The sequence below is a fragment of the Brienomyrus brachyistius genome, chromosome 6, assembly GCF_023856365.1.
Source record: "Brienomyrus brachyistius isolate T26 chromosome 6, BBRACH_0.4, whole genome shotgun sequence".
In the NCBI taxonomy this organism is placed as follows: domain Eukaryota; kingdom Metazoa; phylum Chordata; class Actinopteri; order Osteoglossiformes; family Mormyridae; genus Brienomyrus; species Brienomyrus brachyistius.
Window position 1 is genome coordinate 20,488,521 of NC_064538.1, and position 23,304 is coordinate 20,511,824.

Here is a 23,304-nt window from a genome sequence, read left to right on the forward strand (position 1 = left end):
AGGCTACACCTGATGAGGTCAAAGGTCACCAGGACAGCCTAAGGACACAAGGCAGTGGGTAGTTCAGTGGGTTATGGGGCTGTGTCTGATCAGGAAGTTGCTGGTTCAAATCCCTGTGTAAGTGGAGTGACTTCACTTTCAGGCCCTTAAGCCCCAGTTATTACAGGGACTATTTAACCAAGCTTTTTCAATAAAGGCAATAAATAAATGTAAGTGCTGTTTCAAAACAACCATTTGGTTGTTAAAACGTAAAAGTACACATCAAGCAGACTTTGCTCTAAAACATCATAGTGACGTTTCCCTAGAATCTTCAGCAAAAATTGTGAATTGTGTACAGACTCAGAAGCACAACTTGAGTTTTTTTTTTTTGGAGGGGGGGGTCAGCAGTCAGCACTTTCCCTTTAAGGCCACTTCCTGTCCCTGGCCACTCCTTAGCTGTACTTTTCCTAGTGTGGCTCCGCGTAGCCTGTTCCATCCTGTGTGTTGACGTCAGCTGCAGCATGGCCGGGAGTGCTCTGACTCACCCTCATTCCTGTGTGCCACACACGTCCGCGCTCCCTCCCCCCCCCCGCTCCTTGAGCCCGACTCCGAGGGAGGGGCTCTAAAGAGCCCCCCACCACTCCAGAGTCAAACTGCGGACCTTCCTCCCTGTAACTTCACCGTAACGTGACTGAGATTCTGATCATGTGGAATTTGGCGGCCCCCCCCGATCATCAACCACGTCCCAAAGCATCTTTTCGCAATCACCCAGCGCCCGGTCCTCCACCGTGACGACTGAGGCGGCACTAAAAGCGCCAACAAGGGACAGCGCAAGGGAAAACCCGAGATCCGGATACGACGGCGGCAAATCACATTGATGTTTCTTTGTTATTCCTCTTTTTTCCCGCTCGTCATTCTTGCCATATGACCTTATTCGACAATTAGTCACTGGTCAGGCGTTTGAGATTAGGGTAGAACATGTAAAAAATTCCTGAGGTCTCTGACTTTGCAGAGTTATCTGCTACCGGGGGGGGGGGGGGGGGTGTGGGTGGGGGTCTTAACGTGGACCCTTGAGGTTCCCATGTCAGAGCGGAGACGTCTCAAAGTCAAAGATGAAGGATTCCGCAGCGAAAATCACCAAAAAAAATGGTGACTGCCTTCATAAAAGTAATTAAAAAAGAAAGTACAAAAACAATTCACATGTTAAAAGCCCCTTACACACTTAATGTCATTCTTGAAATCAAAATAAAGGGGAGTTAGGAGTTGATTTTTCGCTAGACTCCGAGTTCAGCTATCAAAAGCTACTTTCCGTCAGATCAGCAGACCTGTAGAAGCCTGTCGGGAGTAGTGTTTGGGGCTGTGGCACACAGTCATCACCTACAAACCTGACAGAAGCCTGTGTCAACAACCCCAAGTACGGCCTGGAACAACATCACATGCCAGCAGCCCGAACACTCTTGCGATAATCTACACAAACCAACGTTAGAGGGTAGCTGTGGCAGCACAGCTGACAGCAAGCAGAAGCGTGTTCAATGCCACGCGAGTGGTGCTCCTGAGCTCCATCCGTAATAGCTGACAAAAGCTCTCCGTCACTGTTCTGGCAAACAGGAAATGACACGTCCGAAGCCCTGATAGAGGCAGTATAAAGCGGATTCTCCTCCATCTCAGGATATCAGGCTTTAACTTATGGAAATCTACATCCATCCATCCATTTCACATTTCATTTATTAAATGGAGGGATTTATCCAAAGCAATGGACAATTGAGAAAGCAGAGTGTGTCAGTCCTTGGAGGAATGATAAAAATCACTCTGCCCACCATGGATTTAAATGCGTCTTCAGCATGATAAATATATCATTATCCAACTAATCATAAAAAGTGAACAGTGCCATAAGTGTTAATATGAATTAGAGAAAAAAAAAAATACAATGTGATTTGTCACAGAGCACAGTGGTCACACATTTTGGAAAAAGTCCAGTAGTATCAGGAAAAAAATTACCATAACTAGAAACACTGCTCCCCCTGGTGACAAAACATGATATAGCACAAACCAAACATCAGACGAGTTTAGCTGAAATGTTTGTACTTATGTAAGCCGATTGATCTGACTACACAAAGCATGACGATAACCACTGGACATGCAAACCAAATCATCATCTCCAGAGAGGTCAGATGATTAACCACTTCAGATTGACCGCACTGACAGAAATATGGCTCTTTTCGTTTCTTTCTATACGAAGACATTTAATTCTGCTAATGCAATAAACCAGTGTTTCTCAACCCAGCCCTTGAGGACCCCCCCAGACACATTTTTGCTCCCTCCTCACTCCCAACACACCTGCACCAGGTATTCTGTGTTCTTGATTGGCTGGGAGCAGAGAGGGAGCAAAAATGTGGACCGTCTGAATGTCTCCGAGGACTGGGTTGAGAAAGATTGTAATAAACCATTAACCGAGAGTGTGGGCACTTTCATCTTACTGAACAGAATGTCTAAAAATACGTGCAGCACATAAGAACTTTAGTTAAATTTTAAAAGGTGGTGGCAGCGACACACAGGCAATTATTACGACAGAACTGAACCACAGAGGCAGCTTGAAGGGCAGGATGCCAATAAAGGTTTACAGAGATACAAGAGATGAGGTCCGGCCAATGAGGCACACAGCAAACATGTTCTGTGACAACATTTATTAATGTGACATTTAGCGTTCAGTCTGAAAATAAAATCTTAAAAATGTATCCGATCTGAAAAAAAAAAGGTGACAAAACACTATTCTTTTTCATTTTAATTATTTTTTTAAAAAGATAATTGATAATACTGGTAAAATATTATTTTAAGTCAGTGAGCATATATAAAGAGGACTGGAAATTTGACAGATACAGGCGACGAACCGCTGGGGCTGTCCCAAGCCAGAATTCACCTTCCCAAAACCCAGCATGGCAAAACCTGATTGGAGGAAAACAGAGGGACACGCCTACCGTCCTTCTCCTGTGGCCAGTTAGCCAACAGTGCCCATCCAAGGATACCAAACCAAGCCCCAATGGGATAAAACTTCTATGTTTAATGGCAGACTACCACTGTCGCCAGCAAAGACTACTCAGCCAGGCAATTGTTAATGACCAACCCCCGCCCTCCCATTTGTCCCCCACTATGCTGGTGACTGGTACTGGTTTTGTTGGCCCGGCCTCCCCAGGGCATCCGGACTGGAGGGTGTACTTTGCATGGTGAAAAAGATGCAACACGCTCTTATTGCTGTCTAAAGCACGGGGGGGGGGGGGGGGGGGAAAGAACAGCAAGTGAAGTGATGCCATGTAATTGAAAGACTCCTTGACATGACTTGAGTGCCGCCCACAGCATTGACGTATGAAATAAATCGGCTGCCCTGAGAAAGGAAGTGCTATCCCTTGCCCATCCACTAGATGGAGCCACTTAAACAGTCCAAGTGCAAGTGCGACATCAGAAGCTGGGGCAGGCAGTGGCTTTGGCATAGGCATGAGGGGACAAATACTGTCAGAGAACCTGCCCGGTGCAGCAGACATGACAGGGCACCATAACATGTGTTTTAATAAAATTAATTTAAATGACCAAGCAGGAATCCAAGACCACCTATGCAGAGACCTGTGGAAGCGATATCAATCAATGGAGAACATTAAGCACCCAGACGGTATGCATGAAAAGAAAGAGAAGGAAAAGTAATAAAAATAATTTTAAAAAAATCTGGGCTACTGTACAGCAGGCCCAGCCTGCACAAGCTGCCAAGAGGGGGCGCTCTCTCCTTTGCCAGTCTCAGGTCTCAGCTTAATCCCAGGTAAAATACAACCAGAACCTGGGGAGCCGAGGGGAGAAACAAGTCTGATAGCTTTTGGCTTTTTTGATACATTTTTTTGGTTGCTTATTGTAATTCCATACTTTTATTCTATGGTGCAGAAGGGTGGGAGATGCACGGTCACCATGTACACAGCGGGGGGGCTGCATAGGAAAACGGAGAAGCAGGGGGAGCCCAGAAAAGCAGAAGCACGAATGTAAGAACGTGTCCCGGTAAACTGTGTGGTTATGGTCACTGCATCATATTACATACGTACACCCATCATATCATGTATATAATCCTACACAGAATTTTATATATAATATGAAAATTCACACAGCTGCCTTTTCCGAGAAACGATGCAAAAATGTTTTGGTTCCTTGGTGGGATGCAGTACCTGACAAGAGGCCCCTGAGCTTATTATTGAGTCTACGGGGGCAGTCTACTGGGGGGAGGGGGGTGCCCCTTAAATCCCCCCCCCCACCCTTTTCCAAAACTTTGCATTTCAAAAAATAAAAAAGGAAACAAAGTGCCCCCCCCGTCAGCACCTTACTGAGTTCCACATGCTGGGGTGGGCAGACTGCGGCTACACGCTAACTAATCAAATCAGTGTAGCCAGGTTCGATAGCAGATATAGGCTCCCATGGCGACCACGGCGCACAGGCACACTTTGGCCACAAGGGGTGTCCAGGAGCCCTGGGAGTGGTCAGGCTTCTCTGGTGCCGTCGTGTTCCTTGGGGTACTGGGCGCCGGCTCGTCGGGCAGGTTGGGGCGGGGGGGCACCGGGGGCGGCACGCTGTCATCAGATCCACGCCTCCGCCGCACGAACGGCTCCGGGGGGGGGCTACTGGGGAGACGATACACGCCCAGTCATTATCCAGCACAAAGGCCCGACTGACAGCAGCCACATTCCTACGTTACATTGCCTATCCTCCGCAGATCCAGAGAAACAAGTCTTTTCATCAGAATTTTTTTTTGGACATAAATGTTGGGACGGCAAAAACATCACAACAAGCGACGTCCTCTTAAAACCCTAACCGGCCTCTTCAGGAAGAACATGCTGTATGAGATATATCAGCAAAAAACAGCATCCTCTTCAGAGGACACAAAGGAATTGCTGGATCTCGAGAGGAGAGCCAGGAGACTGACAGTGAGAAAAACCAAATGCATCTTCTATATTTTAAAATATTAAATAAAAAATGAACAAGACTTTTTGCTCAGTTCGAGAGCACGCATGTGTGTGCCCTGAGACAGACTGGCATCCCACCCAGGGTCTACCTGTGCCTTGCACCCTATGCTGCCTTGGATAGAATACAATCCCCACAGCCTATGCTGTCTGGGGTAGGATCCAATCCCCCCCCAGCCTATGCTGCCTGGGATAGGATCTGCTTTGGTTATGCACTATACAGCACACAGAAACCAGATGCTCTTCTGGGGTACTGCATTAAACTTTTTTATTCGAGTCTGATTTGAATACTTCCGAAGGCACCCACAGCTGGAATGCTACCTGAATAATATGACAGCATAGGAAATAACATTGGTTGCTTTATGCAACGACCTCTAGTAAGGGACGCCAGTGAGCGCGGTGAATATAATTGGGTTGAATCAGAGCCAATCCTTAACTGGCTACCAGCTTTGCCCTTCATCCATTAATACAGCACTAGCAGCCTTCAGCCCGAGCAGACAGATGAAATCCAGCATGCGGGTAAGTGAGCTCACCTGTGCGTTCGGTTGTCGTCATTGTGCTGCTGCACACAGCCATCGTGTATGAGTTCTACTGGGAAGAAGGAGGAATTGGTGCCGTTCCGGACATGTGGGGGCGATCTGGGCAGGCCGGGTGTGCACGCTGGGGGGGCGTCCTCATTTGACAGCGACTTCCACGACTCCTTTAAGACATCGGACAGGGACATCAGTTTAGGGACACAGACAGCAGTCCAGGGAAGTGCAATTTCATAAAGGAACACAGAGGAATATGAAAATGGAAACCAGGACAGAGGTTCCCTTATTGTGGAGAGGAGAATAGAATTGTTGAAATTTTATCGGGTACAGGATGGAAACGTCAGCACCTCACTAATAACAATAACAAACAAATAAACCCCAAAGAGGCGAACATTAGGTAACGCGAAAGACAAGGGGGTTCAAACAAATAGTTACACACAGCGATTAGCGATACAGACAAGCAGAACACATTCATTACACATCATTAGTTAAAAAATGCAAACGTCATCCAGGTTGCACCCAATCAATCTGATTATGAAGCAGTGGTGGGTAATCAGGGGGCACAGAGCACTGCATTTTAAAAAGACTTCCAGGACTTTACAGCTCAGTTTAGGTCATTAAAGGGATACGATGTCTGAAAAAGCAGCCCTCTTTAAGGGCCACTCAAGTCACACATCTGCGTGGCCCCCTGTTGGCCAACAGTCATAACACAGAGCAGGTGAGGGGCCCCAAAGTGACTTCGAGTGGAACCCCAGAAACAGCAAACCCACCCCTGCCCACTACGAGCAGAGACTAATTGTCTGAAGCGGGTGACATATGACGATATTTTTATATCCCACTGAGGAAATCCAAACATTTCTATGAAGGCCCGGCGTACTAGATCTGAGAGATTTGCATCGTCCCGAAGAGCGCTTCATTTCAGCAGTTTTTGGGCAAGTCAAAAAATGAACAACCAATAGAATGTCATTTTATACACGTGATCAGTTTTTTTTAATAGGAAGAAAAAGCCTAATTTGGGTTACAGCACTAGCCAGTCGTTTTTGAGAAGAGGCATTTTAAGCTGTTTGCAGCTGTTCTGGTTGCTGATGCTTGTTAGTTAATTTTTAAGGAAATGTAAGTCTTATAACACGCCTCTAGGATTATATTAAACTGTGGCCATTAATACTTTTGATTCTTCTGGATTTACAGACCAACCCATCAATCAATAATGAACAAGTTCAGTTAAACTGTAAACAACACGTTCTGCATTCTTTATTCCTGCAGTTAACCGACTGATATCACTGGTCAACAATTTCTTACTTTCCTTTTGTCACACAAATAAAGATAAAATACGTATCAGTCAGACCTCGGATATTCGCGAGGTTTGGTTCCAGAACCCGTCGCGAATGAGGAGGATTCGTGGATGTTGGTAGAGTCACTAAAAATTGAAATATATGCTTATTTCTATCGTTTAAATCCTAAATATGACCCCAGTTATGCTCCCAAAACACTTTCATTTAAAAGTCAGCTTACCTTTAAAAAAAAAAAAAAAAAACAAATGTTCGATGTAAAAACAGATCACAGTATCGCCTAACGGATATTGGACACACGAGCACATTTACAGCACAGTATACTAATGTTACCCCTGCTAATTCATAGAACACGGCATTGGCTGCCGATTTCTTTTGCATTCACAGTAAAGTAAAATGAGTGAACTAATGGGTCTGTAAACTTGACGGAAGTCATATACGTAACCAAGGTACAATTCAATAAAATACGTAAAGGAAAGATGTACTTTCAGTGTTTAAAGCAAATATGTCTCGAGAGGGAAAAGACGGGATGCATTTGCTATGCATGTAAACATTAACACTTTTCAGGAAACGTATAATTTTTGTGTCGAATTTACATTGGCGTGTACTTAATATTTACAATTGTGTAATAGTATCTAATATTTCTGTAACCATTAGTGTTCCAAAGGGAATAAACTTTGCGAATGGGATTCACATCTTGTAAAGATAGAGCACAATATGCACATAAAAAGGAACATTTCCATAAGAAAGACACGGGATATTTTTTTTTACTAATTTATACTGTATCTCGAACTTTCCCCAAAAACACAGTAGAATCTTCTAAATTTGTCTATGCTTTTAAGTGTAAAACTTGTAAAACACCTATAAATCACCACGAAAATGAAACAGCTCTGTATGGTTTTTTGAATATTTCGCAGATGTACAAAAAAAAAAAAAAAAAAAAAGTATTTTTTTTTTGTACTGAATTCAAATATCTAATTAGAACTTTCCTACCAGGGAAGGATTTTGAGTGATATACATATACCATAAAATTTTGTGTATTACAGCATATGAGCAAGGTGGCAGTGACTTATCTAAAAGGTAAAAGTAAATTATTTTCTGCTCCATTTGGCCTGAGGAACAATCTTCTTAAAGGTCCAGCAGAAGATGAGAACTGCTCCCCAACCGGCAAGGAGCCGGGTTTTACACAGAGAGCAGGATCCTGTCTAAACCTGTCCAAACGCGTTACAGCCTGTAAACAGCCAAAACAGACCTATAGTACTCTGTGGCCTTCAGAAAAGCCTCAAAGATATTCACAAAACAATAATAAAACTACATTAGATTTATACAGCGCTTTTCAAAACCCCAAAACATTTGACCATATTTAGCAAATGCTTTTAACCAAACTCTATATTTTAAGACACAAACAATATAAAATATTTTTTTCTAATTTAAAACTTATACAGCGCTTCCTTAATGTTTAGGACAAAGACACATTTTCCTTGATTTGCCCCTTTGCTCCACAGTTTAAAATTTCAGACAATTCAGTGATTAAAGTGCACATTCCAGACTTCGTTTTAAAGCTATTTGTATACATGCTTCACCCTGAAGAAATTCTTCTTATATCCAATGCCCCTCATATCAGGGCACCATAATGTTCAGGAAATTTGGATTCACAAACATTTGCGATTCACTCTGGTGTGTTTCAATGCTTCATTAGTGCAGGGATAAGATATCTCGGCCTGCTACTACCTTATGGGGTCTGTAGTTGTTAAACTTAAAAAAATGCTGTGCCAATGAAAGAAAGAAGCTATTATGAGGCTGAAAAACAAGAATTAAACCATTACAGACATCGGTCAAACCTTAGGTTTACCAAGACTAACTGTCTGGAATATCATTAAGGAGAAAGATTGGACGGGTGAGCTCAGTGAACACAAAGGCACTGGCAGGCCAAGGAGGACCTGCACTGCTGATGACAAAAGAATATTCACTTTGGAAAACAAAAATCTCCAAATGCCTGTCCGACAGATCAGAAAAGCAGGCAGGTGTGTCTGTCAGAGATTAATATCTGCAGAAGACTTCATGAACAGAAATACAGAGGCCACACTGCGAGATGCAAACCACTAGTTAACCTAACAAATAGGAAGGTACTTAAAAGAGCTTTCAGAATTCTGGGGAAAAGGTCTTATGGACAGATAAGACCAAGATTAACCTGTATCTGAGTGATGGCTAGAGGAAAAGGCAGAGACAAAAAGGAACTGCCCGAGATCCAAAGCATACCAGCTCATCTGCTAAACATGGTGGTGGGGGTGTTATGGTGTGGGGGGTGTTATGGTGTGGGCGTGTATGGCTGCCTCAGGTACTGGCACACTTATCTTCACTGATGATGTAACTGATCAGTCGCGCGATGAATTCTGAGCCGTGTAGAAACATCATATCTGCTCAGATTCCACTAAATGCCTCCGAGATAACGATCCCAAACATTCTGCTAAGTCAACGCAGGAGTGTGTCGGAAAAAATGGAACGTTCTTGAATGACCGAGCCAGTCACCCAATTAAAACCCAACTGAGAGCGGCTTCCATATGTTTAAGAGGAAACGTAGAGGGACGAGTCTCCAAAATAAGCAGGAGCTGAAGGCAGCTACCTGAGAGGCTTGTAAGAGCATCACTGGAGGAGATATGAAACTGTGGAGGAGTAAATCAAGGAAATACACGTCTTCCTCCCAAGCATCATGGAGCCTGCTGTGTGTTCTTCATAAGGGATTATATACTATCAAGGCAGCTTAAAATGACATCACTCAAAAACTCAGACAGAAAAACTGAGTGTATTGCTGAAATAAGCATTTTTTTTAAAAAAAGCAAAGCAGTGACAAAATCTTTGACCAGTGTAGTAGATGTTGCTGCCATGTTTTCAGTATTAATTTTGATAATTGAGCTTCAAATACTGGTTGAAATTGTCATCATTTAACAGTTTAAGCTCTTCTCAGTATCTGGCATGTTCGCCTTTTCCCTTTTTAACTCAAACGGCAGACGGAGTTGCTCCTGATGTGTGAGATGCACACGTTTCTCAAGAAACAAGAAAAACTCTCATCACGGTGTGTCTCCAATTTAACAATTTCTTTGTGTATACGAACATGGCACTTGGCATGAAAGTTTTCGATCTGTCAAATTCACGTCCGAAAATTCAGTTCGACATGGCCTTAATAGCAAATGGCAACTGGAGCACCACCTCCCACGGACATCAGAGACCCCGCCCACGTGCCCCCGGAGAAGGCTCCGGCACACACCTGCACAGGGGTGCCGCCCGTTATCCAGCGGGAGCCCTCGATGACGGCGAGGTAGGAGAAACGCAGCTGGTCAGCCGTTTGGATGAGGCCCATGCGATACCGGCGCATCTCCAGCAGCACTTCGCGGATGCGCACAGACGTCGGGTTGTCGCGCATGGACATCTGGAGTGGAGCAATCGGTCAGACACACGGCAGGGCTGGCGGAGGTAGCGCAGAGTCAAGTCTGTTAACCAGGGCCGGCCCAACCCTCTTTAGGGTCCTAGGTGAAATCTTATTAAACCTATTTGTCACCTTCCTTTCCATCCTGACAGGCTGATCATACAGGGGGCCCCCTGGTGGCATCTGGGCCCCAGGCAGCCACTTAATTCTCTTATGCCTTGGGTTGGCCCTGCTGTTAAAACTTAGCTTAGAATTCAGCTGATGAAAGTGATAAAAATGAGGCCACTGAATGCACATTGCACTTGCTAAATTCCTTTTGCAGCCTTATCTTTCATATATCTTTCATTTATTTCATAAATACATACCTCTAAAGGGCCTACTCATGAATATTTGGATTGTCTTGTGAGTGCCTTTGTAGTTTTGTGCTTTCTAACCCTGTTGGATGTTATACGGAACTGAATGGATGGTGTGAATGAAGAATCCAGAATCTCGAGCATGTGAGAGGACAGTATGACATCACTGCTGTCAGAATGAGCACAGTCTCAGATCTGTCATTGTGACACAGAAACAAGCAGCGGGCTTGTCTCGATCGACAAGAATCACAGTTAAGGTGCCGACTGGACAAGGCTGATTTAAAAAAAAAAAAAAATCTAGAAGTTCATGCTGCTGAAATCAAGCATTTTAAACCAAACAAACAAAAATAATATAGATCAGGGCATCAAACTAGATTCTTCGAGTGAAAGTGCAGAATCAAGTCTGCAGACTCACCAGGAGAAGGCAGGTGTCCACGAGGCAGAAGGTTCCTGAGCGGCCGATGCCGGCACTGCAGTGAACCACCACAGGCCCACAATCTGGGTCCAGGCAGCCAGATTCCCGAACCTTCAGCAGAAAGTTCAGGAAAGAGGCAGGGGATTCCGGTACTCCGAAGTCTGGCCAGGTGGTGTAGTGGAAATGGAGGATATTTCTGGTCTCCTCAGTCTGGGAAGAGGAGGAGAAGGACTGAGCAGAGATACTCGGGGGGGCAGAATGGATCCGGGAGCGGTTCGAGGATTTGGTAAGCTGGTGGGGCATGTTAGGGACTGTAATTCAAACAGAGGGACCAACCTTATTAACTAATGATATGTTTTGAAATTATGAGTGACAGGTGAGGGGGCAGTCAGCTTTCAGCTGGGGCTGGTGCCCCGATGACCCCAGCCTTGTATATGGCCCTGGTCGGGATGGACTTAAATAAAAATAAATGGTTGAGCTGACACCGACAGATAGAGACTGACCGACAGACAGAGACCGACCGACAGACAGAGACCGACCGACAGACAGACAGAGACCGACAGACACCACAAAGGCTCTCACCAGCAGATTCTTTAGCTCTAGCTGCCTCACAGTGTAATAGTGCTTGACGTCCTCAGAGATGAAGGTGAGCTTCAAGCTGGTGTCATGGAACAGGGCCTCTTTCTCCTCCGGTGAGGGCCAGTACTGGGCACATTTCACCTGGAACCACAGGCGATGGGATCACTGCAGGTTCCCAGCATGCCCTCTGGCCCGGGCGTGTATCCGGCATCTCACAACCCACGGCAGAAACCAGACCTGTGGCTCCACCAAAGGCTCGGCATCCCTGAAGCAGTACTGCAACAGATTATCCTCTCACCTTCAGAGAGACTAGGAAAATACTTCAACTAGCGTGTGGCTCAGTGGTGCCTGTGATCAGTGGGCTGCTGGTTCAAATACCATCCTCAGCAGTACAGTCTGCTTGAGCAGAGCCCACAACCATCTGAAATGCTGCAGGATAAATAGCTGTTCCTGAGCTCAGACCCCACCAATTCATGCATATGCCACATAAAGCATCATTTCTTATCGCTGGAACCATCCCTGACATCAGATTCGGAGCAAGTCGCCACCATAATTCTAAAGGCACGGGTGAGCGGGAGATCACTGCATGCGAAGGAAGCTGTCAACTCTCCTGAGAGCAGAGTACTTACGGTAAAGCCTCCTACAGCAAAAGCTGCAGCTGATATGATTTGATTTCACAGATAATCGAATGAACCTCACAACAGCCACAGGGGACGGGCCCAGGATGTGCGAGTCACTGCACAGCCTGCACGAGCGCTGGCATGTTATCCACACAGGCGACTTAAGTTTCTATTATCAACGAGGCTTTGGCGCTCAAAGCGGATGGGGCTTACCATGGCCAGCCAATCACTGACTGGTTTAAGCCACTTTTGATTGGCTGTTTCGTCAGTACCAATGAGGCAAAGCCAGGAAGTGACACCGCGTGACAATCCCGCCCGCTATGTTTGTCGAGGCCTTCCGTGTGACCTACCGAGCCTTTCTCGATGACGCGGTTCAGCATCACCACTCCAATGCTGCCCTGCTCCCACACCATCTCCCAGAAGTGGCCACAGGTGTTTGGCAGAGGCCCCTGAGGAGAAACACACACACAGACACACAGACACACAGACACACACACAGACACACACAGACACACAGACACACACAGACAGACAGAAAGGGTGGCGTGAGAACACAGACCACGGCACGCAGAACACGGCGACAAGAGGGGCTCTGCGAACGAGGTAAACAAGCAGCTGGCCCCCACCTCGCAGCAGAAGCCTGGCCCCCACTCAACCTTTGTAAACAAATCCAAGAGTTTACAAATAACACAAATAAGCAGGATTATATAACTGCTACAGAATTGATAATTAACCATATGCTGAATATGCTGCTGCTGAATGTTTAAAAAAAAAAAAAAAAAAACTACACGTTACATTGAATCCTGCGAAGAAGAATATATTACACTAATGCACAGTACTCAACATACTGCAGAGAGTCCTGGCAATGATTTATATTATATTATGGAACTATGTACTTTATCGGTTATGCTGTGATGACAATCTAGAGATCATTCTACTGAAAAGTAAATTTGTGTTGTGCTATTTTTCATTAATACCCTATTGGCAGAAAAAAGTAAAAATGAGTCCAAAAAGGTTACAATTGATTGGAAAATTGAAACCACACAGGAGGCAGTGGTGGCTTAATGGTTAGGAAAGTGCTCTTGCAGGTTCGAATCCCCGACCACTGAGGTACCCTGAACAAGGTATCGCCCCCAAGCACTGCCCCCCAGGCGCTGAATTAGCTGCCCCCTGCTATGTCACAATGTCACATATGGGTTAAATGCAGAGAACACATTTCGTTGTTATTCACTGTATGCTGTGGTATGTCAACAATGACCACTGATTATTAAATTCTAAAAATCACAAATGTATACAGATGCATTCAGAAATCTGAATTTAACATGGTTTCACCAATACCGGACCTCTGCTATCCAGTTAGTCCGAAAAACTGGAGATGCGCTGTGGCACTGCACAGTTTTTGTCATACCACAGTACTAGTAGCTACCAACTTGCCACTTCCCTAAAGTGTGAGAGAAATGCAAAGGGGACCATGCACAGACATGCACAGACAGTAATACGGGACGTGACGAGACGATGTTCGGCCCGAATCCACTCCTGCAGCCTCAAACCAGAGCATTTCCAGTCTTGTTTACGGAGGACCAAACAAAGCGGTTTACAGTGGCGCGCTAAACTGTTTGTAGACAAATTTGTCTCGTGTTTGTAGACACAGTGACGGCCCGGTTCCTCAGTGGTAATGTCAAGCTCCACCAGGGGCATTTTCTCTCCAACTCGCGGTTCTCTCCTTCCCTCAACATCCTGTTGCGATGTAAACCTTCACGTTTTTTTTCCACTTAATTATGGCACAACATCCACATTTTAACCAAGCAGGGAGTGGACATTAAGGGCAAGACGTGTGTCATGTTTTTCCAACATGTACACTGATAACACATGACACACACACACACCGCACAGGCAGAGGTGAAATTATGACGAACTTCTTCTGAAAACCAGCGGTGAACTTAGCAAATAGGTCAGATGCTTTAGGACAGACTTGTGTGACGCAAGGGCAAATGTGCCCTGACTCAGAGCTTTTTTTTTTTTTTTTTTTTTTTTGAAGAGGGCGGAGTCACAGTTCACTGCAGCCAGATGCAGCCAGTCACACAAGAAAGGCTACATTTTTCCAGACACTTGACCACTTCGCTTTACCACTTTAGCAACTGTTCCATAATCTATGCCTTTCCAACCTTCCATCTAAAGTCTTAACGCATGTACCATGAAACGACACACCTCTGTAAACTTGGCCATTATCATCATGTGGTCACACGCACCTCACGCCGCATTACAATCTGCAACTGTACGCGCCGGACAGCTTAGATGCACAAGATGCCAACCGACCTTCCAGATGAAAGGTTCCTTTGTCCCAGGACGCCTCATTTGCCAGCAGAAACAGGTTTCCTCAACAGGATAAACATTTACGCTGTTCCTCATCATTCAAGCCGAATAAATTTCTGACCCATCCCAAAAAACCGGATACGCACTTTGAGTAACTGAAACCTCTATCCACAGAGGTTCGAAATACTAATTTTTCCATCTGTCATGAGCGCTGAGGGCAGAGCCAGGATGCAGTGACTGCCCCACCCACCCCCAGCTTCACCCGGAGCACCGGAGGTAGCCCTCAGCCACACCAACCTGAGTCAGGATGTAGCTTCTTTGAGCTTCTTCGACAGTAATCAGACTGGCATTGATGTAGTCATTTGTACCCAGCTGCAGATGGATCCTGCTGTGGTCGACTGCAAAACAGAAAGGTCGCAGGTTGGTGATGGACAGAGGGGTGGAGGTGGTGGAGGGGAGCAACAAAAGCATTATTGAAGATCTTCCTCCTAAGAGATCCAAAACAACTGTGACAGGTCTACGTCGAGATGCGTTTCCAACATCGCCGGCAGCTCATCCGTGAAGCTCGTCGATCAGCAACTCTGAAACCAAAGCTCAACCCCAAGACCCGAAAAGTAACCCTGGACCCACAGGCCCGGCTGCCGTCGGTTCCGGCCTCGAGAGTATACCAGCCTGCAAGGTGGCCAAGCCGCAAAGGAGTGTGTCTGTGTGGTGACACCCTTGGCGGTCACATGACCACTCGGCGCCCGAGGGACGCAGTGAAGCGCTGAGCCTTTGAGAAGAGGAAACCACAACCACACTGTTCTTTCAAGTTACCGTGCTGGGGGGGGGGGGGGATTGTTTAAAGGATTTATATACTCAAATACTTCACTAAAATCCTTCAAAATCCCAAAAAAAAAAAAACATTTTGTCCATGTACCTTTCTCTTTCATCTGCTTAGGAACCTGAACGTAAATTCGCAATTGTGATACATCTCATTTGCATAAGCCGAGTCAATCGATCGAGACACGCTGCAGCCTAGCACAGAGATAAGAGCACGCCACGCTACGCTAGAACCTTCCGGCATTAGCAGAACTGCTCTTCTTTCGAGTTTCCCAAATGTAGCCCCAGAAGCATTTACAGAACCACAGTAAAACCAACAGTGTTAAAAGACAAAAATTAGTAGCATTTTAGGATGCTTACTTAGCGATACTGTTTGAAAACTTAGGTTCTGTAACTCTTCATGGATATGAGTGTCTGCTAAATTAGAGGATTTAGATGCAAACTTCTGTCTGCCTTGGCGAGGAAGGCTGATTGGCACAGTCCGTACAAATCCAGTCGGTCAGCCCCGCCCACTCCAATCACGCCTCTTGGCGGCCTGGCCTGCCCTTATGGGTCCAGCCCAAATAACGCACCCAGGCACAATACTTACATGGGCTCACATCCCTGTACCGATTCCTGGATTTGTTTTCAGAAAGTTTGGCAACTTTGCACGGCAGCTCGCTTGATTGCAGACGAATTTCCTGCAGAAAAAAAAAACAACATAATTTTAGGATTAAAGAGTTAAACTTGGGGGTTTCACTGTGTATAAGCCAATCACAGCTGTCATAGAAAACTCATTGAACAGGTTACAGTTACATACAGCCCTAACCTTGAGTAAGTACAGGTTGAAACAAAGAATATGAGAGAGAAAAAAAAAATCACATTTTAATGACACAAATTCAACTGCAAACTGCATGTCAAACCACAGGCAATTGTACACTTACTACTAGACCCAAGTGCATTCAGAACTTCAGCCCCTAGAAGAAACCTGAACATTTCTCAGTATTTCAGGCAAACTGAACAGGATGACCGCAATCTCTGACCATGGTGAGGATGTTTATTTTTATGCTCAGTGGAAACTTCTTGTTTAATGCCAAGTGGTTTCACACACAGACTGTAAAGAAAGAGTGATCAGCAAAAAGGACAAAAAATAAACAGGCTGTTTTACATATTCATGCAATTTTAATAAAAGACAAATCTTAGTCTTAACAATAAACCTGACGATTATGCTACCTGTCCTCCATATTTTCACGAGGTACGAGGTTCACATCTACTTATATGCACTGGATTACATTTAAAAAGGCATCAGTAACAATGTGCCACCGTTTAGACAGATGCAGTGAAGGATTCCGTGGGATGGCTGAAAATAAGCAGAGCGAAGAGCCCTGATACAGCGATTTGAAAACGCAGAGGCCACGCGGAGAAGTTTTCCCCGAAACACCGTCTAGTTCTTAGTCGTGCAGGATTTAGATCAGCGCAAAATGCGACGCTGGGATCTGCAGCCACTCACAGCGGCTTCAGCGGCACCTGGCTGTCAGACACACGCTGCAGACTCGCCGGGCCACCCTCTGCATTTCACTCGAGTACGCAAATGTATCCCCAGGTCCAACGTACCTTTGTGATTAAGGTGGCTTGATCTATAAACAAAAGGTTCTCGATTCAAGAACTTACAGAGCTGCGATCTGAGCTGAGATCGAGCTGATTCTGAACTCAAAATTAATAAATTTGCAAAAAGCTCATTTAAAGTAAGGATAAATTATAAGTTTAAATACTTTCAAGAGGGAAAAAAGTCAGCCAAACAAACATATTAAGCAAACCAGCAAAGTACACTTATTCGTCATTTCAAGAGGTGTCTGAGGTCTGGATTGTTCCTGATAAGCCCCAGTAAACACCGAAGGCCAATGTAACCTCAAACAAAAATATATGTATTTAAAATAATAAACCCATCCACAACAGCTAGGCACAATCCTTATACACAGTCGATCTTGTTACATACCCAGTACGCTGGGTTCCTACTGCAGAATTTTGCACTATATGGTTAAACCCAAAAGGCAGAGTAAACACCCTTGTGTTAGGCCCACAATGGCTGATTAAAATGTAGGATCAGAATTATTTTGCAGTCGCATTTTTTACAGGGAAAAAAACACACCTGCTACTGTAACACTTACTGGGGCTGTTTTTTTTGTTAATATATAAATACAAGTTTACTGTCGGCTGGCAGCATCATGGGGGTCACACTTTCTCACCTCCCCCACTTGCTCCCAGAGGTATCTACTGTCTGTGCTTCCTCACAGACACCTCTAACCCCCCCCCCCCCCCAAGATCAAGGATCAAGGTACCCGGCATCCAACCTAAACTATCCAAACTCCTGAGGTCAACTACTGCGTTACCGTCCAATTTCACTTCTCAACCTCATAAAGCCACAAAGACACATCATTAGAAGAATTCAAGAGATCAGTTGTTGCTACACTGATTAAAGGAATGACGCACGTCGATTCCCCACCTTTGCATAGTCACTGTACACTACCACGCAACTCGTTTACAGAAATCTTAGCCCCCCAGTTTGGCCTCCCCGTGTTATCAGTCACCCACTGGCTCGCGAGGCCATTCGCAAAGACGAGTCTTAGCCACGCATCACCATTTTTTCCACAGCCGTCAAAAGGGCTCGCCTCCTCATCCGTATTCATTACTGTCTGACAAATGTTTCGTGCTGACCCCGTAGTGTGAATAATTACTTCCTATAACAAGAAAAGCCGACTGCTTAAGGATTTATGCAAAGTACCACTGCTGCACATTTCGCGCAACTTTTTTTCCGAGAAACGAAATAGGCGCATCTGTCATGTGGTTTGCAAACAGATCGCCGCTTTACGCTGTTTAGAGGGGATGGCATTATACACTTGCTTTTAAACGCATGTGTGCGTTCATTAGAAACACACACACACACACACACACACACACACACAACTAAGTTTGTGAGCAGCTGAAGCGAGCGATCTGCGCTCCGGCAGTCTTCCTGTTTTCTTACTTCGCTCTTCATGGCCAATATCGCAGCACAATCGGGGGGTTTCCGACTGCCACTGCGCATGCTGCCATCGCCAAAAACCGCACACAAAGCCCATTATTCGCCGGCTGCCTGAATAAAGCAGCCGCCCACAGTCAAGACGGGAAAATTAAATAAACCATACATTTTATATACAGATATAAAATAAAAAATACAGCGCAACGCTGTTATGAGATCGCAGAGCCATAGGTGTCAGGCTAAAGTAACAAACAGATGCTACTTGTAAGTAGGATACTTATTGCCACATATTCACATCCCTACAATCACATTTAGGCAACAGCTAACCTTTAACATTTTAAGTAGCTAGTAAGTTTATTAATGTTGTCGCTCATAATCTCTACTTCCAAACAGCCAGGCAGCCCCGTTCCCCGGTAAAGCGTTATAAACTACATTTTGATTCTCCGTCTTACTAAGTCCGCTATCCAGAGGAAATAATCGGATCACCAGTTTATTCCGGCCAGAAAAACAAACCGCGATTGAATGGAGAACTGAACCTCTGCGGCGCATCACCGTAGCGCACCGACAGCCCTCCTGGCACACGACCTCCAGCGGGGTCCAGGTCAGCCGGGCCAAAGCTCCGCTAACCGCAAGGGTGTCAGCAGCCGTCGCCGGTACGTAGAGTCCGCTCCCGGTACTCATCTCCAGAACATCACCTTATTCACGTACCTGATAAATGGCGTTCCACGTCCCGGCTCCATCGATTTCCCGAAACTCTTCTTCCATTGCCTCGCTTAAGCGGCCCCGTCTCCCAGCTCCTTCACAGTATACAAGTCAAAGACGATCAATATCTAAGTCGGCAGCGACAAAAAATATTTTAGAGATACTCAATAAATATCCCCAGCGTGTAGATTTTATGCTACTGTTGTTCTCTGCCCTTCTCTTACCGGAAACACGCCGCTTGCTCCTCCCGTAACACGACTGCCGCTGAGGGGCTAAAATGGAATCCGCCCTTTCGCGCATCGATAGCCTATCGCAACGTGCAGAGTGACAGCAATCCAGTAAGGCCGCCTATCAGTGGCTGATATCGATGGGATAGGGCGGGACGCGAATCTTCGCCAATCAACTTACGATGCGTTCACCTCTTGGTGTAGATGGCTTTTGTAGTTTATGGAAGTCACGACCCGTAGAGAACTATAAAAGCCCATACGAAGAAGGAAAATCCAAGTCTAATCTGTTCAGTTCCGCTTTGGCTGTACTGATTTGTAATAGCAGAAACAAATATTCTAGGGACATGACACCTCCGTAATGCTTTTACAAAATTTACATTGAATATACTTAACTCATCCATGCATATATTAAGAGCCAAACGTCAGTAAATATTGTTAGTCTCAAAAAAACCACGATACCAAATTCTGACTGAGCAGTTTTACAACAATTTTACTGCAATATCTTGCATGAACGTGACTGTATTTTAAGATCCGAGTTCCTCGGAGAAGGTACGCAAGTCTTAGAAATGAATTGTTTTAGCATACTTACTCAGCGTGCACAACCTTAAAAGAAGATAAACACGGTTTTATCTGTGATCCTTAATTTTTCGTCGGTGATGTGTGTAATGAACCACTACAACGATTTTTTTAAATCAAATAGTATAACATTAGAAAATTCAAAGGCACAATGTATGGTTTTATTTACCATATATTTTCCGTTATTTTAATTCCTTTACGAAGGTTCCGTTGATACTACAAGAAGACAAGGCTCAGGTGCTCCGGGCTATACAGATACATTTTATACATTTTTGTCCAATGCGATGTACAGGTGAGGCCGATAATACACCATAAAGAGCAAAGGAGCCAATTTAGTTACGAGTTTAGTTACGAGTGCCAATAGTATTACACCAGTATTACAGCTTTTATTCTAATACAAATACTGGACCAGTGACAAGTTTGAATTCTGTACGACACTGTCCGGGTCTAACATCGGAAGAGCAATTTAAATCTAACACCATAAGGACTAGATTCTTCATAGCCACATTCAAAATACTATTGTGTCCACTGTTACTGGACTATAACTAAAGCATGAAAAAAGAAGGTGTTTGATGAAGTTGAGAGGAACTCTGTTGACCAGATGTGGATTTTTATAAAGGGGGTCAAATAGAACTGGGGTGGTCAGTCATTTTTGCAAAGGGCTAGTGCGTATGCAGGGTTTTTGGGATACGTCTGATCAAACCCAGGGGTGAAGGCTCTTCCGTCAATCAGCCTGCTAGCTATAAAGCTAAGTTGCAGCAAAACTCCACATACCCAGTGACCCTTTCTGTATAAGATCGGCCAGCCCTGAAATAGAGGGTCTGCTACTTGCAAACTTTACGGACAGATTTTCATGTGGAGCAATGATCTCTCACGCAGCAGCAAGAGGCATCCGCAGCAATACGTCTTCTGGGACGTCTACCAGTCTTCCTCAAGCAAAGAATAACACACAGCTGTGTCAATTAGTCATTCCCATCAACAAAAACACGTAGAATAGGATGCTTTGTTTTTGGGCACGCTTTTATAAGCCTTTGATTTGATTCAACTGCGCCACCTAGAGTCTGAACAGTTCAATGACAAATGGAATGGGTGACTGTACAGTATGATGCACGCTGTAATGATACAGGTTTTCGTTATGCTCATAGAACTTGGAGAAATTTGAAGCTCACTTTGAGAAGACAGGAGGTGAGGACTGATCTGTGAAGGATGGCTGCTAATATGAAATTCAGGACAAAGAATGCATGTGTTTTTTTTGAGGGGGGAGGAGAGTAGGGGGAGTTCAAGGTCAAAGAGGATTTCTCATTCAGGAAAGCGCAAACAACCAGAGAGCAAGGACCTCCACTGGCTGGTACTGGGGCTCAGTGGAAGTGAAGTAGTCCTCTAGGAAACCCTGCAGATACTCAAAGGTGGGCCGCTCCTCAGCCTCCTTGCGCCAGTAACTCAACATGAGCTTGGTAGGACATCCCACCCGGTACCCTCTCCGTACCAGTTCCGCTAGTTTTCTGCACTCACACGCTAAGAGTCAATGAGAAACACGGTTCTGATATACCACACAAGCTCAATACAACTGTTGCTTCATTACGTTCTTCAGCAAAACACATTCGGATTTAATGTACTGAGCCGGCAGACTGATGCAAAAACAATCTGAAAAACAATAGGGGTCCAGCACCACTGGTGTTTGCACTCCTCATGATGGAGAGAGAATCTTATGGGGTTTTTATTGTAGCAAAATTATTTGCAAATGTGTGTGGGGATTTGTGTAACTTTATCTGAATACATACGGGTGTAATCAAATCTGTAAATGCATACTGAGATTTGCGATTGTGCACAGGATTCTGTACGTGTCATTTCAGTCTCTGTTTGTGCGTAATCATATTTGTAAATGTGTAAGAAAAATCTCTAAATGTCTAATGAGATTTGCAAGTATATTGATATTTGTCTAGACAAACCAGTAAATGCGTACATATATCTGTGAATGTGTAGACAAATCTGTAAATGCTTGCATAGATCTGTAAATATATAGACAAATCTGTAAATGGGTAGATAGCTATTTTTGGCTGAAAAGTCAAAGTATTTTGCTCCAAGAAATGAAAATACAAAGTTCAGTTACAGCTTGGACGGATCTCCCAGTTAGCTGTTGTTTTACCCATGATTTTTGCTACATTTTCTACTGTGGCAGATCTGCAAATGTGTATGGAGATTTGTCAGTATCGACAAAGTTTTCAGGGCTTAGGGCTTAGAATTGTCCTACTGGTAAGCTTTGGAGGGCTTTTAGGGGGCTGGACTCTCACGGGCAATAGCCAGTGGCAATTGTGACGTAATTTTCATCATATGGACCAGCCTTGGATGCCGTGTAGGCATGCTGCAAGCATACGAAAGGCTAAAAGGATCAAAAAGTACTAATTTTTTTTCACTTTAACATACTCATGATGTTAATGCACACATTTTATAGATGTTACCACGTAATAATGTGTTAATTGGGGCAGCATGTGACTTTGTGAGCTGTGCCTGTAATGAGAAGGTCTCCAATTGGAACCCAGCCTTTGCGTATCTGCGGGTCCTTGAGCTCTCTGGGCGCTGCAACAGGTGGCTGCCCTTCATGGCGAACCTACTCTACAAAAGAGCAAGTTGGGGCAGGTTTAAAGACAGTTTCCCCATAGGGATCAATAAAGTATGAATTATCAAGGTATGCATGGTTATACCATTTGGGTATAAACTGTGAGACTAATATGTCTAAACGCAGCATTTTTTGTGGAATGCTATCGGAGTCAAAACCGTCTGAATCAGCATGTCAAGTTTGTACATCCTAAGATAAAAAATAACATGGAACCGTATGTTAATCACATTCTCTGTGTTCAACGTGTATAATGTACACTGTCATGTAGGCAACTTCTGGCCATCGGGAGTAGTAGTGAACGAGAGCAAGTAGACAGTTTTCTTTGGAGATGCTTAGTAGGTCGACAGCAAGATGAGATCAGGGCTGGTCAGGCATTAGTGTACTCTCTGGCATGGGTGACACATTCTCTCTATTTTCTCTGCCATCTTGTCTATCTCAGGCCACCACACCTCAAACTGTAGGCAATTTTTGGACCTTACGATTCCTTTATGTCCCTCAAGTCCAAACTCAGCTACTTTTGTCTGAAGTGCTTCCAGGAATATAATCATAGTGCCCCTCATAACTATCTGCCCACCTCTCCGGAGTTCTTCCTTGCCTGCTTGAAATACGATGCCTCTGAGACAGGGCCAATCGATCGTGAGTATGACTTGGCGCAGTTTGGAAGTTGCAGGATCATTTTCTGAAGTTCATGAGGTCCAGAGTCTTTGATAGTGCTGTAGATCTAGTCCTCGATTTCCTTCTCCTTGGTTTTGTCAGAATCATCAATTAGCTGCTGGTTCAAAGGATCTACCTTGCTGATTTAACCAGGAATGTGGATGACCCGATATGTGAACTGTTGTAGATACAACAGCCATCTCCCCATCCTTGTT

At 44.7% G+C, this 23,304-nt stretch overlaps 1 protein-coding gene across 2 annotated transcripts; it reads right to left on the reverse strand.

Annotated features, from left to right (window-relative positions):
- Positions 1–2,648: 2,648 nt before the first annotated feature.
- ptpn1 (protein tyrosine phosphatase non-receptor type 1) lies at positions 2,649–19,316 on the reverse strand. Of its 2 annotated transcripts, none has more exons than XM_049016856.1 (10): positions 19,240–19,316; positions 19,022–19,110; positions 15,905–15,995; positions 14,791–14,891; positions 12,531–12,629; positions 11,564–11,701; positions 10,982–11,191; positions 10,055–10,216; positions 5,501–5,667; positions 2,649–4,625 (listed from the first exon to the last, which is right to left on the reverse strand). In XM_049016856.1, the coding sequence occupies exons 1-10, from the start codon at positions 19,313–19,315 to the stop codon at positions 4,388–4,390; spliced, it is 1,371 nt and encodes a 456-aa protein (XP_048872813.1). In that variant the 5' UTR covers position 19,316; the 3' UTR covers positions 2,649–4,387. The 2 variants fall into 2 exon arrangements, with proteins under 2 accessions (XP_048872813.1, XP_048872812.1); XM_049016855.1 differs by having other exon boundaries at positions 2,649–4,628.
- Between the last annotated feature and the right edge of the window lie 3,988 nt (positions 19,317–23,304).

Excerpts from the sequence above, each read along its gene's own strand:
- ptpn1 (XM_049016855.1), bottom strand. The coding sequence starts at position 19,315 with ATGCGCGAAAGGGCGGATTCCATTTTAGCCCCTCAGCGGCAGTCGTGT. Across the intron at positions 19,111-19,239 it reads GAGCAAGCGGCGTGTTTCCG|GAGCTGGGAGACGGGGCCGC; the intron begins GTAAGAGAAGGG and ends TATACTGTGAAG. Across the intron at positions 12,630-14,790 it reads GAAGCTACATCCTGACTCAG|GGGCCTCTGCCAAACACCTG; the intron begins GTTGGTGTGGCT and ends GTTTCTCCTCAG.